The sequence below is a fragment of the Oncorhynchus nerka genome, linkage group LG27, assembly GCF_034236695.1.
Source record: "Oncorhynchus nerka isolate Pitt River linkage group LG27, Oner_Uvic_2.0, whole genome shotgun sequence".
Classification (NCBI taxonomy): Eukaryota; Metazoa; Chordata; class Actinopteri; order Salmoniformes; family Salmonidae; genus Oncorhynchus; species Oncorhynchus nerka.
In genome coordinates this window covers 26,516,845-26,533,288 of record NC_088422.1, presented here as the reverse complement: position 1 = coordinate 26,533,288, position 16,444 = coordinate 26,516,845, and the positions used below count along the sequence as shown (strand labels likewise).

Below are 16,444 nucleotides of genomic sequence, written 5' to 3'. Positions count from 1 at the left end.
TTTACAACCAGGTCTCAAATCTGTTTGAGGACAGATGTTTATTTATGAGAAGAGACTATCTTTATCCCAGCAGCTTCTAGAAGTTAGTTAAAATATTGTTACTATTCAGCAGAGGTGAGACCTATTTCCTTATTATTCGAGTGACAAGCAAGTCACAAGGTCTGAGTCTCAAGTCGAGTCCAAAGTAGAACGGGTTGAGTTTCAAGTCAAGTCCAAGTCGTAAATTCTAAGAGCGAGTCATAATTTTTTTCAAGTCAGGAAAAAAACAACATATACGTGCAATGACTGAAATACAAATGTGTCTATTTATTGAGACTACCAGAGGGCTTTTTCATTATTCTTGTCTACAACAAATTTTGATTATGTAATTAATTTTAACAACAAATTCCAAATTCAAGTAAATGATCAATTATCAGACCAGTAGCCCTATGCTAGAAATTGTTGCTTGATGCAAAAAAAAACTCACTGTGCTAGCTCACTCGACCTGTTGATTGAAAGTCCAATCAGAGGGCCAAGTGTGCCTTTTAACTAGCCAATCTGCTTTTTTTGCAAGTGTGACGCTGGCATGCAGTTGTCTCTGGCTGCTTGGACAGTAGAGACTCTGTGCCACAAAATGAGTGACGTTTTGTAAAACGTTACAAAACCTGGCCAGATAATTTCAAGTCAAAGTCGAGTCTTGAGGCTCCAAGTCCAAGTAAAGTTATTTTATTTTTTGTCAAGTGTCAGGTCATCAAATATGTCATGGGACTCGAGTCCTCACCTCTGCTATTCAGTGCAATTATTCCTTTTAGAGATGCTCCTCCTGTCTAGAACCAGTCAGGCCACATACATCAGATACTGGTTCCACTTTAGGGCCATAATAACATGTTGTGACCATGTGTCATATGTAGGGATACAAAATTCCAGCAACTTTCAATAAATTCCCTGGTTTTCCCGAAATCACGGAATTTTGCAACCCTAGTCACGTGATTCATCAGAGTACATTTATTGTTTATGAAACTCACTCGACAACTACTGATTCTGTGTTCTGGGTATAATCTGTGTTCTGTGAATTGATTGAATGAGGGGGTTAAGGGTGTGAATATGAATAGATAAAATATCCAATGAATGTGTGATTCCCTGTTTTGCCTCTGTAGAACCGTCAGCTGCTGAGGGACTGCTTCATGGTGGAGCTGGTGGAGGGATCCAGAAAGCTTCGCCATGTCTTCCTCTTCACAGACTTACTTCTCTGTGCCAAGTTGAAGAAACAGACTGCAGGGTAAGTGTAGAGGTACTGATGGACCAGATGGTTTGTTTAATATCCTGGCTGTGGTGTTCCTTACGTCTGTGTGTGTGTGTGTGTGTGTGTATGTGTTTGATGGTTCTTGTGTGTGTGTGTGTGTGTTTGTCTCTCTCCAGGAAAGGCCAGCAGTATGACTGTAAGTGGTACATCCCACTGTCAGACCTCACCTTCCAGACCATCGAGGACTCGGAGGCCACGCCCATACCCCAGGTCCAGGACGAGGAGATTGACGCCATGAAGATCAGAATCTCACAGATCAAGAATGAGCTCCAGAGAGAGAAGGTGACAACAGATATCAGAAAGAGGGGAAGTCCCTATAGTGTTATAACGGATCACTTTATTATAATAATGTTGAAACACTTACATTTAAGTCATTTAGCAGACGCTCTTATCCAGAGCGACTTACAAATTGGTGCATTCACCTTATGACCTCCAGTGGAACAGTAGTGCATCTAAATCTTTTCAGGGGGAGGGGGGGTGAGAGGGATTACTTTATCCTATCCTAGGTATTCCTTAAAGAGGTGGGGTTTCAGGTGTCTCCGGAAGGTGGTGATTGACTCCGCTGTCCTGGCGTCGTGAGGGAGTTTGTTCCACCATTGGGGGCCAGAGCAGCGAACAGTTTTGACTGGGCTGAGCGGGAACTGTACTTCCTCAGTGGTAGGGAGGCGAGCAGGCCAGAGGTGGATGAACGCAGTGCCCTTGTTTGGGTGTAGGGCCTGATCAGAGCCTGGAGGTACTGAGGTGCCGTTCCCCTCACAGCTCCGTAGGCAAGCACCATGGTCTTGTAGCGGATGCGAGCTTCAACTGGAAGCCAGTGGAGGGAGCGGAGGAGCGGGGTGACGTGAGAGAACTTGGGAAGGTTGAACACCAGACGGGCTGCGGCGTTCTGGATGAGTTGTAGGGTTTAATGGCACAGGCAGGGAGCCCAGCCAACAGCGAGTTGCAGTAATCCAGACGGGAGATGACAAGTGCCTGGATTAGGACCTGCGCCGCTTCCTGTGTGAGGCAGGGTCGTACTCTGCGGATGTTGTAGAGCATGAACCTACAGGAACGGGCCACCGCCTTGATGTTAGTTGAGAACGACAGGGTGTTGTCCAGGATCACGCCAAGGTTCTTAGCGCTCTGGGAGGAGGACACAATGGAGTTGTCAACCGTGATGGCGAGATCATGGAACGGGCAGTCCTTCCCCGGGAGGAAGAGCAGCTCCGTCTTGCCGAGGTTCAGCTTGAGGTGGTGATCCGTCATCCACACGGATATGTCTGCCAGACATGCAGAGATGCGATTCGCCACCTGGTCATCAGAAGGGGGAAAGGAGAAGATTAATTGTGTGTCGTCTGCATAGCAATGATAGGAGAGACCATGTGAGGTTATGACAGAGCCAAGTGACTTGGTGTATAGCGAGAATAGGAGAGGGCCTAGAACAGAGCCCTGGGGGACACCAGTGGTGAGAGCACGTGGTGTGGAGACGGATTCTCGCCACGCCACCTGGTAGGAGCGACCTGTCAGGTAGGACGCAATCCAAGCGTGGGCCGCGCCGGAGATGCCCAACTCGGAGAGGGTGGAGAGGAGGATCTGATGGTTCACAGTATCGAAGGCAGCCGATAGGTCTAGAAGGATGAGAGCAGAGGAGAGAGAGTTAGCTTTAGCAGTGCGGAGCGCCTCCGTGATACAGAGAAGAGCAGTCTCAGTTGAATGACTAGTCTTGAAACCTGACTGATTTGGATCAAGAAGGTCATTCTGAGAGAGATAGCGGGAGAGCTGGCCAAGGACGGCACGTTCAAGAGTTTTGGAGAGAAAAGAAAGAAGGGATACTGGTCTGTAGTTGTTGACATCGGAGGGATCGAGTGTAGGTTTTTTCAGAAGGGGTGCAACTCTCGCTCTCTTGAAGACGGAAGGGACGTAGCCAGCGGTCAGGGATGAGTTGATGAGCGAGGTGACCAGATCATGACTTCATAAGAGCCATTAATGACTGAGACAGTGCTATACATTGAGACGGCAGCAGCTGCCTGAGTGCTCTTCTTCTATATGCGTCTGTGCAGAGAACCACTAAAGGAGGGAAGGCGATAGAGCGTTTGAGGAAGAAGCTATTGGAGCAGGAGTCTCTGCTGCTGCTCATGTCCCCCAGCATGGCCTTCAGAGTGGCCAACAGGAACGGCAAGGTGAGCCAGCCACTGACTGATTCCTCTCTCTCTCTGCACCTATGGTCCTGCAAGGTCATATCTAACAACTACACAGCTCATTGTTTGTACTTTGAAATATTTTGGTCCGGGATCTGCTGCCCCCTACAGGTGTAGAAATGTGGTACAGCATTGCTAAGATGTCTGTTGTATTGTACAGCATGTTCCTTTGTGTGTTTCAGGGCTTCACATTCCTCATCTCGTCAGATTACGAACGTGCAGAGTGGAAGGACATCATCCGCGAGCAACAGAAGAAGTGTGAGTGTTCTCTGCAACATAAGCAATGCTTGTGACAATCCCATAATTGAGCTGATGGTGGCCGTCAGTCTCTCTCTGAACTCCATTCCCTCCTGCAGGTTTCAAAAGCTTCTCTCTGACCTCCCTGGAGCTGCAGATGCTCACCAACTCATGTGTGAAGCTTCAGACGGTCCATACTATACCAATGACCATGAATAAAGAAGGTAGGCCATAGACACAACTGATACAGTATTAGTAAGGATGGAAGGCTGGTTAGTAATGCCACACTTATAAATAATAAGAGAGGGAGATGTTTATTAGTATTGTTTTTGATTGAACAACTCTCATGACTTTTCCCTCTCCTCTCTTTAGAAGATGAATCGTCTGGATTCTACGGTTTTCTGAATGTCATTGTTCACTCTGCATCAGGCCTCCAACAGAGCTTGAGTAAGTGGCTCAGTTGTGTATTTTCTCCATATTTTTGGTGTCCTACCCTGATCACCTTGAATGGAGTATAGCCAAGGCTGTCCTTCCCTTCCGCTGTCAGTCTCCTCCAGTCCGGCTGTCACCTGGCAGTCAGCAGACATTCCCATGGGGAGCAGCTGCTGGGGAACAGTCAGAACTCTGAGGATTAACAAGGAACACTGTGGTCCGGCCACAGCTGGTCTGGATGGAAAACCCCTGTCGTCTCACTCTGTGTCCCAAATACAGTCACGCGTACAGCTCAGATGCATACAGTTTTTCTTATTTTATAACAAATCTGACCTGTTAATCCAGATGTAAACATACTCTGGAGATGAAATATTATCCTCAGTACTTACCAGATTCAGATGACATGGCAAGTTGTATTGTGAGGATTGTCATAAAGTATGGTTTAACAGTGTAGGGCAAAGTACATGTATACTCCTCCATCCAGGTCTTACTGTGACTCAGTGTGTATCCCTATTAACCACGCTAACTCCCATGAACTGTTTCTTCTTCCACACAGATCTCTACTGCACTCTGGAGGTGGACTCCTTTGGCTACTTTGTGAACAAAGCCAAGACACGAGTGTACAGAGACTCCACACAACCCAAGTGGAACGAGGTGAGGATGCCACGTGCCAGTTATAGTGTCCTGTCTATTCAGCCTTATCTGCTGGATTGATTTGTACGTGTTTTTTTTTTGCTGTTTCCCTGCAGGAGTTTGAGATTGAGCTGGAAGGCTCTCAGACTCTGAGGCTGCTGTGTTATGAGAAGTGCTACAACAAAGCCAAGCAAAACAAGGAGGACGGAGAGAACACAGACAGGATCATGGCCAAAGGACAGATACAGGTACGGACTGACCGTATGAAGCACATTTTGTGTTGCCTGTCACGCTGGTCTACAGTGTCAACAGTGACATAGCTGAATTAACTAATAGGCCACAGTGGTGAAAATGACTTATCTAGTATACCAGCCCCAATAGCTTCCCTGTCTGTGGATAATCCCACCATATGTGGTTCTGTGGTGTGGAAAAGGAAAAGGACTGTGGGGGATGCTCCTGGGTCACCTCAGCCTGACTGGTGATGGGGTGTTGTGACAGAGGGGGATTACAGTTGATAAGGGAAACGGGCTGACCAAATGTAGCCCCTGGTACATATCTATCCAGTGGAAGTGAGACAGAGCGGGACCCCTCTCAGAAGAACCCTGAAAACATCCAATACAGAACATTGTATGTTTGTCTTTTGAATAGACAATGTGCTGTTTCTATTGTCTTTTTGGACAATCCACAACCAACGTGGTCCCACACTTCAATTCAATTGTGTGTGACCCTCTGGCCTGGGTCTGATCTGTTTGTGGAATTTGAGATAAGTGCTGATTGGAGAGGCAGTCTGAACATTGTGTGTGCATGTGTGCCCAAATGTTTGGGGATTAAAAAGAGACAGATCAGATGTGGGAGGGTTTGGTTGAAAGGAGAAAGGGTCAGACAAAGGCGCTCAGTTAGGAGGAGCCAGTAGACCCAAAACATATCTACCAACTAACTGGTGACTGATGAGGATCCTGTAGGAGGCTTGGGGTTGTAGTGCTCATAACAACCTCTGAGCAGCCGCCAGCGTGTGTCCATAATCACAGGAGGAGGGGATTCTCAGGAGTTAATCCACAGATCCATCTGGGAACTGGAACAACAGGGAGGCAGCGTGGTCGAGTGGCTGCCTTTGTTCAACTTATTTTTTATCTGGCGTGGAAGGATTGATAGCATGACAGGGTTAAGAAGTTGATAGGACACACACACTTGTGGGGGACTCTACTGGACCACTAAAAGACTATGCGGGCCTCAGGATTCTTTGAGACAATCCAATAACCATATCAGATCAGAGGGATCCATGCTGTTAGTTGGGGATTGTTTAGGACAGAGTGGCTGATTTGGAAGATTCTTTTCTGGACTGCTGTCTTGTTTTGTTTGTCCCATTGTTTGGTACAGTACATTAGTGGTGAAAGTAGAGTGAGCGACTGAGTCTCAACTAAAAGAATGGGTGAGACCTGTACTGAAGAGCTGATTCTGGTTCAGACCAGCAGTCAGTTCACTAGCAGCTGTTCTCTGGAGGATGAGGGGGACATAGGTCCCAGGAAGCCCCCAGGCACAGGGGCACGGCTGTGGGGCAAGGTCCGCAGCACTCTGCTCAGACAGAAGGTAAAGACATGGCACACATAAGAGAGAGAATGGTCTTTCTTTATTTTTGTCATGGATGGTATTTGATTAGGAACATTAATAGAGGGTAGGGTAGATATATTTTAATATGTACATGCATCCTTAGTTGGTACATATTTTAAGTATCCTTGAATGTGTTATATTCTCATACTTAATACTCTATTCTCTTTTGATAAGTCCACTGCCTTATGTAAGAGAGATGTCCACAGAACAAAAAGATTAAGATTATCAGAGTTATATTGAGTGTCTGTTGGTTCCTTGGCTGAGAGGACATCTGTCATGGTTGGTCATCTGAATACCATGAGATGATGTTATCACAACACTTGTGCCTGACCACTAGAAATAACTGTTGGCAGCTTGGTATTAGTCAGATGATTAAAATAGCACAGTAACTTGAGTTGACACTACTCAACCATATGGAGTTTATGTAAGGATGAGGGAAAGTGATGAGTAACTGATATGTAAGATCCAGGCTTACTGATTGGAAAGAAATGCTAAATAACCATCTTCATCATTGAATCAATCCTTTTGTCCAGTTTTAGCTTTTCTTCTGTGAAATGATCATTTCCTTCTAATATGGACAGTTTCATTAAGTTTTGATTTGTTATATTCTGCTTTATTCTCTGATCAATTGGAATGGATCAAGAGGCTAACTGTGCGAAACATTCTTACAAAGCAGGATTTAGAGTGGTTTAAATATCTCATTGGTTCTTAATAATAAAATGGATGTCATTAATACAGTACTATAACATGTCTGTACTGAGATAAAGACTGCATCAATCCCACAGCATCATGATGTCCATACAGCGTCTGTCTGCACAGTGTTACTGGGTCAGATGATTGCTCTGACTGACAGATGTCTCCATATTTTCTAGCTGGATCCCCAGACCCTGCAAAGCAAAGACTGGCAAAGAACAGTCATCACCATGAACGGAGTATGTATTACCAGCATAGAAAATGTTAAATCTTCACTGTTTTGCACAAATCTTTTCCGAAACAACAACATCTTACTGTTTTTTATTTTGCAAAGGGAGCGTTTTTGGCACCACTTTATTCTCCAGTGGCTAGTGTAAACCTTGTTGAATAAGTTATCTAGGCCTGTATAACATGGTAATTACAATGGTTTTTCCCATGATGATTACTGGGGTATAAAGACTTTTCAATATTAAGTGTGACCCCTGTATTTACATGTACTGTGTTGATGATGTTACATGCAATAGTCTTCATTTCTCTGACTGCTGGCTAATTCTTAACTTCTCTTGGTGCAGATTGAGGTGAAGCTGTCAATGAAGTTCACCAGCAGAGAGTTCAGTCTAAAGAGAATGCCCTCGCGGAAACAGTCAGGCGTGTTTGGGGTGAAAATAAGTGTTGTAACCAAGTGAGTGAATGTGTCTTTGTTAGCCTCTGTATAATCTCAGCACCCAGAACCAAATCAGCTCATGTTAAACCTGTCATGAGAGCCCCAGCTCCTGTAATGCATACCACATTTCTGTGACCAACTCAGATCAGACCTAATATTGCCAAATTAATGGGATACCTCCTCCAACCTCCTTCACTTTCAATGTAAGGCCAGGAATAACTCTCAAAGACATGCCTTGTTTGGGTTTTTCTATTTTCATAGGGATCCCAAGGCTCTCATGATAATTTGTAAAGTAACTCTAAACTCCAGTCCCTTATGGGCAGCTTTTATTTGAGAAAACATCATTTTATAGTGCTGAAGATGCAATACTGCAGGATGGACGTCTTTTTAGTGTTCAGTTTACTATCTTTACTCTCTAGAAGGCAGCGGCCATTTCTCCATACTGGGAACAGGTTTTACATACTGGGGAACAGGTTTTACATACTGGGGAACAGGTTTTACATACCGGGGAACAGGTTTTACATACCGGGGAACAGGTTTTACATACCGTGGAACAGGTTTTACATACCGTGGAACAGGTTTTACATACCGGGGAACAGGTTTTACATACCGGGGAACAGGTTTTACATACCGGGGAACAGGTTTTACATACCGGGGAACAGGTTTTACATACCGGGGAACAGGTTTTACATACCGGGGAACAGGTTTTACATACTGGGGAACAGGTTTTACATACTGGGGAACAGGTTTTACATACTGGGGAACAGCTTTTACATACTGGGGAACAGCTTTTACATACTGGGAAACCGGTTTTACATACTGGGAACAGGTATTACATACTGGGGAACAGGTATTACATACTGGGGAACAGGTTTTACATACTGGGGAACAGGTTGTACATACTGGGGAACAGGTTGTACATACTGGGGAACAGGTTGTACATACTGGGGAACAGGTTTTACATACTGGGGAACAGGTTGTACATACTGGGGAACAGGTTGTACATACTGGGGAACAGGTTTTACATACTGGGGAACAGGTTGTACATACTGGGGAACAGGTTTTACATACTGGGGAACAGGTTGTACATACTGGGGAACAGGTTTTACATACTGGGGAACAGGTTGTACATACTGGGGAACAGGTTGTACATACTGGGGAACAGGTTGTACATATTATATTATTAAACAGATATTATATTGAAACAGAAAAAGAATCTCAATATAGTTTATGCACTACCACAATACCTAAACACCAGCTGTGTAGTCAGAAATGAGATTGTTGTGCAGTCACAGGTAACAGTAGTGTAAAGCACTGGACTTCTCCTGCATTGATCCTGTTTTAATCCTGTTGTTTGTGTGTTTGTGTGTGTGTCCTTGACAGACGGGAGCGGTCCAAGGTGCCCCTTATCGTGAAGCAGTGTGTAGAGGAGATCGAGCGCCGGGGCATGGAGGAGGTGGGAATCTACCGGGTCTCAGGGGTGGCTACAGACATCCAGGCCCTAAAGGGTGCATTTGATGCCAGTGAGTACACAGACCTTGGATCTCCTCCATAGCAAATAATACGCAGGTTGACGTTTATTGTCATGAGTCTTGTACTGGAGGCAGAACTGAGCGATTTTCCCTTAGATAGGCCAACTGCAAAATCAAAATATGCTATATTGTAAAAAGTCATGACAATAAAACATTTGTTTTTTTGTCCTCAACATAACTTTAATCAGATGTTATGACTTTGTGGCTGTGACAGCTAGTGAGCACTCTGCAGAGCTGCCTCCATAACGTGACCAACAACGCTAACCTGCAAATAATACAGCAGGAGGTATACAATGTCATTAATGGATTGCTATTATTTATACGGTCTTGCAGCTTACTGTTCCCCCATGATTATCATTCATTTCCTTCCTGTGACTGACAGACAATAAGGATGTGTCGGTGATGATGAGTGAGATGGATGTGAATGCCATTGCTGGAACGTTAAAGCTGTATTTCCGTGAGCTGCCGGAACCTCTTTTCACAGATGACCTGTACCCCAACTTCGCTGGAGGCATCGGTCAGTCTCTCCTTGTAACCTCAAAGCCTACCATTTGCTTTTCATATTGTCATAGTGAATACAGCATAAGCGTGAAATTTAACAAACCATTAAACATAGATCAGGTAGTACAGTTACCATAAAAAAAGCTAACTGTATCCTCTTTCAGCCCTGTCAGACAGTGTGGCTAAGGAGAGCTGTATGCTGAACCTGCTGCTATCACTCCCAGAACCCAACCTGGTCACCTTCCTCTTTCTGCTGGACCACCTAAAGAGGTATAGTCCCCCAAAGTGGCATCGTATTCTGTTCTGTCACATGAATACAGTCAGATATCTGTCATTCAAATCCTCTTGCTAATCTCTCCTTCCTTTTTCTCTGCATCCCACAAGCTGAGACTTCATCTCATCTGTGTTCTTACAGGATTGCTGATAATGAGAGCGTTAACAAGATGTCTTTCCACAACCTGGCCACGGTCTTTGGCCCCACCCTGCTCCGCCCCTCTGAGAAAGACAGCAAGATCCCAAGCAATGCCACACAGCCCATCACTATGAATGACAGCTGGTCACTGGAGGTTATGTCACAGGTACTATAGTGTCTATTGAAAGGAAGCTTCGATGTTGATTTTTGTTGCTGAGGTAGATTGAGGTACACCACATATTCAAAAACATGTGGACACCCCTTCAAAATTAGTTGGTTCTGCTATTTCAACCACACCCGTTGCTGACAGGTGTATAAAGTTGGGCACACAGCCATGCAATCTCCATAGACAAACATTGGCAGTAGAATTGCCTTACCGAAGAGCGCAGTGACTTGGCACCGTCATAGGATGACACCTTTCCATCAAGTCAGTTCGTAAAATTTCTACCCTGCTAGAGCTGTCCAGGTTAACTGTAAGTGCTGTTATTTTGAAGTGGAAACGTCTAGGACCAACAACGAGCGGCCTACCACTTCATGCCTGAGCCAAGCTCACAGAACGGGACCGCCGAGAGCTGAAGCTCGTAAAATCATCTGTCCTCGGTTGCAACACTCACTACTGAGTTCCAAACTGCCTCTCGAAGCAACGTCTGCACAATAACTGTTCGTCGGGAGCTTCATGAAATGGGTTTCTATGGCCTAGCAGATGGACACAGGTCTAAGATCACCATGCGCAATGCCAAAGCGCAATGTAAAGCTCATCGCCATTGGACTCTGGATCAGTGGAAACGCGTTTTCTGTAGTGATGAATCACGCTTCACCATCTGGCAGTCCGACGGACGAATGTGGGTTTGGCGGATGCCAGGAGAATGCTACCTGCCCGAATGTATAGTGCCAACTGTGAAGTTTGGTGGAGGAGGAATAAAGGTCTGGGGCTGTTTTTCATGGTTCAAGCTAGGCCCCTTAGTTCTAGTGAAGGTAAATCTTAATGCTACAGCATACAATGACATTATAGATAATTCTGCCCTTCCAACTTCTGTTTTAGTATGATAATGTCACCGTGCACAAAGCAAGGTTCATACAGAAATGGTTTGTCGAGATCGGTGGGGAAGAACTTGACTGGCCTGCACAGAGCCCTGACCTCAACCTCATCAAACACCTTTGAGATGAATTGGAACGCCTACTGCGAGCCAGGCCTAATCGCCCAACATCAGTGCCTTACCTCACTAATGCTCTTGTGGCTGAATGGAAGCAAGTCCCTGCAGCAATGTTCCAACTTCTAGTGGAAAGGCTTCCCAGAAGAGTGGAGGCTGTTATAGCAGCAAAGGGGGGACCAACTCCATATTAATGGCCATGATTTTGTAATGAGACGTTCGACGAGCAGGTGTTCACATACTTCTGGTCATGTGGTGTATTTGTAGAGCCCATAAGTCTGTGTTATGATTCTAATTATCCCTTTCCTCTGCTCTGTCCCTTTCCCCTTCTGTAGGTACAGGTCCTACTGTATTTCCTTCAGCTTGAAGGCATCCCAACACCGGACAGCAAACGTCAAAGCATCCTTTTCTCCACTGAAGTATAGCGGGAGCATGGACATTTCCATATGAGGAAGAATTTGACCAAATTTTGCCTTCCATGGTAAATTGTTGGCTGTGACCAAGAATGGCTGCGGCAGGAGCTAATTAACAACTTTCTGATCAAAGTGTTACCTGAACGTAACATTTTTAGTTGGTCCAAACTTAGCTCCAATTTGAGAAAGTTTAGGCATAACTTTAAATTATGTTTTTGCTTAACTTGTCTCATATGTTTATTCAACTAGAAGTAATAATTTTGGGCAAACTAAATAATTATTTTGGGCCAACTAAAAATGTTACGTTCAGGTAACACTGATTGAAAAGTTGAGTAAACAAAAAAAAAAGCCTCTGGAACCAGTTACTTAGTAATAATTAGTTGAATCCAAAAAATGTTTTTACTGTGTGCTTGAGCAGCAATGGCTGGATTACAGCGCAGCTCCTCGAAATGGCCACCAGATGGAGGTAACAGCACATTCCATACTAGAACTAATACTTCATTACCGTGACCAAAGCCATTCCAATATGATCAATGATCCTAATGTCATCCTTACCATGTTGACATCAAACAAACATCAAACACAAAGAAAACCATTGAATGTGGTCAGATCAAAGCACAGGCCATTCCTTTATATGATTTTCAAAGGTAATAATAGTTTAACCAGATGATGGAAGTGAGGCAAATTGTCAACTCCATGATGCAGCTGTTGCAAAAGAGAAAAACATTCTCTACTACAGTATATTGCACACTGATATTCTGATTAATTTGGGATCTTTAGATATTTATACTTTCATTGTCATTACCACATATTAGGTGTGCTGAGCACTTACAGATAGTGTGTCAAAATGTATTTATGTTACTTATATCCGACAATCAAGTCATTTTAGAGGTACTGGTTATCCACTAATGAGCACAATTCTCAAAACCCGAAAGATACAGTAGTTAAAATCCTTATTATGGAGCTAATTCGTTAGGCCTGTTTCATTGTGCCCCCCCCCCCAAGGGGTGTTTACCAGATGTTTATGCAAATGCTGTCTTTATTTTGTAAGAAATGTGAGATTGATCACACTTTTAAGTAGGTATATTTAACATGCAGGCATGTTGACTTAAATATGTTTTAAATATTTTTCTCTTCAACTGCTGCCTATGTGATAGTTTTGGTTAAGAGATTTCTGGCAGGTTATAAAAGTGGACCACAAACGTTTATCAGAGTTTTGTTATCTTATAAAGGTCCTACATTGGCCTTAAGCATTTCCTCTTTAGGATCATTTATATTATGATCTGATGTAATTAGAGCTCATTAATCTGAAAACGCCATCCCTTCACAGGAGGAATTTAGTTTTTATTTCAGAAGGGTTAAAACCACAGACTGTTCAGTGTTGTCATGTGGAACTGAGACAGAAATAGCACTGAGCTAAGCTTTGTCTCTTTATTACATTTTAGTGGTAGCCTACCCTACCCTGGTATTGATCCACTAATATTCAAATCTCCTGGGTATGAAAACAAATATGGGCATTGTGACGGGCACCATTGTCTTCTGTTGTGTTATTTTGTTTCTAGTCAAATGTATAATGGGGTTTACTGTTCTCTGCCTGGTGAGCTGTAACTTCGAAAGCTCTTGGAAAATGTATCTGTGCTGGCAAAGTGAAAATCATTCCAAATGTTTACAGATATCTGAATTGAGATGTTACGCAAGTTAAGATACCATTATAGCACATATGAAACTGTTAGGCTAACTGACTGTTTGCATGTAGCCTATCAGCAATCACTTAATTGACATCTCTTTTTCCTTCCAGACACTGTTGTAGTCATTATCCCAATCATGTATGTACATGTACAATAAAGAGTTGATTTCCATGTGCTTTGTATTTTTTTCTTGATTTTCTGTCGTCTGAGAACATAATTGAACTACATTTGTTTGTTCACGCGTTGTATGTAGGTCTACTACACCGTATGTGGATGTTTGTTCTCTTTTCCTCACAATGTATTAGCTACAAATATTCTTCAAACCAGCTGCATGAGCTACAGAGATTAAATACATGTTCTTCATCAATCTGTTCTGGAAGAGCTGCAAAATCTGGACCCCTACAAATCAGCCGGGCTAGACAATCTGGACCCCTACAAATCAGCCGGGCTAGACAATCTGGACCCCTACAAATCAGCCTGGCTAGACAATCTGGACCCCTACAAATCAGCCGGGCTAGACAATCTGGACCCCTACAAATCAGCCGGGCTAGACAATCTGGACCCCTACAAATCAGCCGGGCTAGACAATCTGGACCCCTACAAATCAGCCTGGCTAGGACAATCTGGACCCCTACAAATCAGCCGGGCTAGACAATCTGGACCCCTACAAATCAGCCTGGCTAGACAATCTGGACCCCTACAAATCAGCCGGGCTAGACAATCTGGACCCCTACAAATCAGCCTGGCTAGACAATCTGGACCCCTACAAATCAGCCAGGCTAGACAATCTGGACCCCTACAAATCAGCCGGGCTAGACAATCTGGACCCCTACAAATCAGCCTGGCTAGACAATCTGGACCCCTACAAATCAGCCGGGCTAGACAATCTGGACCCCTACAAATCCGCCTGGCTAGACAATCTGGACCCCTACAAATCAGCCTGCCTAGACAATCTGGACCCCTACAAATCAGCCTGGCTAGACAATCTGGATCCCCTACAAATCAGCCGGGCTAGACAATCTGGACCCCTACAAATCAGCCGGGCTAGACAATCTGGACCCCTACAAATCAGCCGGGCTAGACAATCTGGACCCCTACAAATCAGCCTGGCTAGACAATCTGGACCCCTACAAATCAGCCTGGCTAGACAATCTGGACCCCTACAAATCAGCCTGGCTAGACAATCTGGACCCCTACAAATCAGCCTGGCTAGACAATCTGGACCCCTACAAATCAGCCGGGCTAGACAATCTGGACCCCTACAAATCAGCCTGGCTAGACAATCTGGACCCCTACAAATCAGCCTGGCTAGACAATCTGGACCCCTACAAATCAGCCTGGCTAGACAATCTGGACCCCTACAAATCAGCCGGGCTAGACAATCTGGACCCTCTCTTTCTAAAATGATCTGCCGAAATTGTTGAAACCCCTATTACCAGCCTGTTCAACCTCTCTTTCGCATCGTCTGAGATCCCCATAGATTGGAAAGCTGCTGCGGTCATCCCCCTCTTCAAAGGGGGAGACACTCTAGACCCAAACTGCTACAGACCTATATCTATCCTACCCTGCCTTTCTAAGGTCTTCGAAAGCCAAGTTAACAAACAGATTACTGACCATTTTGAATCTCACCGTACCTTCTCCACTATGCAATCTGGTTTCAGAGCTGGTCATGGGTGCATCACAGCGACGCTCATGGTCCTAAATGACATCACAACCACCATCGATAAGAGACATTACTGTGCAGCCATATTCATCCACCTGGCTAAGGCTTTCGACTCTGTCAATCACAACATTCTTATTGGCAGACTCAACAGCCTTGGTATCTCAAATGATTGCCTTGCTTGGTTCACCAACTACTTATCCGATAGAGTTCAGTATGTCAAATTGGGGGGCCTGTTGTCCAGACCTCTGGCAGTCTCTATGGAGGTGCGTCGGGGTTCAATTCTTGGGCTGACTCTCTTCTCTGTGTACATCAATGATGTCGCTCTCGCTGCTGGTGATTCTTTGATCCACCTCTACGCAGACGAGACCATTCTGTATACCTCTGGTCCTTCGTTGGGCACTGTGTTAACTAACCTCCAGATGAGCTTCAATGCCATACAACTCTCCTTCCGTGGCCGCCAACTGCTCTTAAATGCAAGTAAAACTAAATACATGCTCTTCAAACGATCGCTGCCCGCACCTGCCCGCCCGTCCAGCATCACTACTCTGGACGGTTCGGACTTAGAATATGTGGACAACTACAAATAACTAGGTGTCTGGTTAGACTGTAAACTCTCCTTCCAGACTCACATCAAACATCTCCAATCCAAAATTAAATCTAGAATTGGCTTCCTATTTTGCAACAAAGCATCCTTCACTCATGCTGCCAAACACCCTCGTAAAACTGACCATCCTACCGATCCTTGACTTCAGCGATGTCATTTACAAAATAGCCTCCCAACACTCCACTCAATAATTTGGATGCAGTCTATCACAGTGCCATCCGTTTTGTCACCAAAGCCCCATATACTACCCATCACTGCGACCTGTATGCTCTCGTTGGCTGGCCCTCGCTTTAAACTCGTCGCCAAACCCACTGGCTCCAGGTCATCTACAAGTCTCTGCTAGGTAAAGCCCTGCCTTATCTCAGCTCACTGGTCACCACAGCAGCAGTCACCCGTAGCACGCGCTCCAGCAGGTATATCTCACGGTCACCCCCAAAGCCAATCCTTCCTTTGGTCACCTCTCCTTCCAGTTCTCTGCTGCCAATGACTGGAACGAACTGCAAAAATCTCTGAAGCTGGACACTCTTACCTCCCTCACTAGCTTTAAGCACCAGCTGTCAGAGCAGCTCACAGATCACTGCACCTGTACATAGCTCATCTGTAAATAGCTCATCTGTAATATGTATTTATTTACTTATTTATCTTGCACCTTTGCACCCCAGTATCTCAACTTGCACATTCATCATCTGCACATCCTACCATTCCAGTGTTTAATTGCTATATTGTAATTACTTTGCCACCATGGCCTATGTAT

At 44.7% G+C, this 16,444-nt stretch overlaps 1 protein-coding gene across 1 annotated transcript in view; it reads left to right on the top strand.

Annotated features, from left to right (window-relative positions):
* LOC115111481 (breakpoint cluster region protein-like) overlaps positions 1-13,594 on the top strand; it is a 40,153-nt gene extending 26,559 nt beyond the window's left edge. Inside the window, 15 exon segments of the mRNA XM_029637568.2 lie at positions 1,137-1,258; positions 1,399-1,564; positions 3,322-3,441; positions 3,642-3,717; positions 3,816-3,920; positions 4,069-4,143; positions 4,685-4,782; positions 4,878-5,009; positions 7,242-7,301; positions 7,635-7,744; positions 9,110-9,249; positions 9,641-9,775; positions 9,924-10,029; positions 10,175-10,337; positions 11,658-13,594. Coding sequence (XP_029493428.2) covers positions 1,137-1,258; positions 1,399-1,564; positions 3,322-3,441; positions 3,642-3,717; positions 3,816-3,920; positions 4,069-4,143; positions 4,685-4,782; positions 4,878-5,009; positions 7,242-7,301; positions 7,635-7,744; positions 9,110-9,249; positions 9,641-9,775; positions 9,924-10,029; positions 10,175-10,337; positions 11,658-11,747 — 1,698 coding nt within the window. The 3' untranslated portion in view covers positions 11,748-13,594.
* Positions 13,595-16,444: the final 2,850 nt, after the last annotated feature.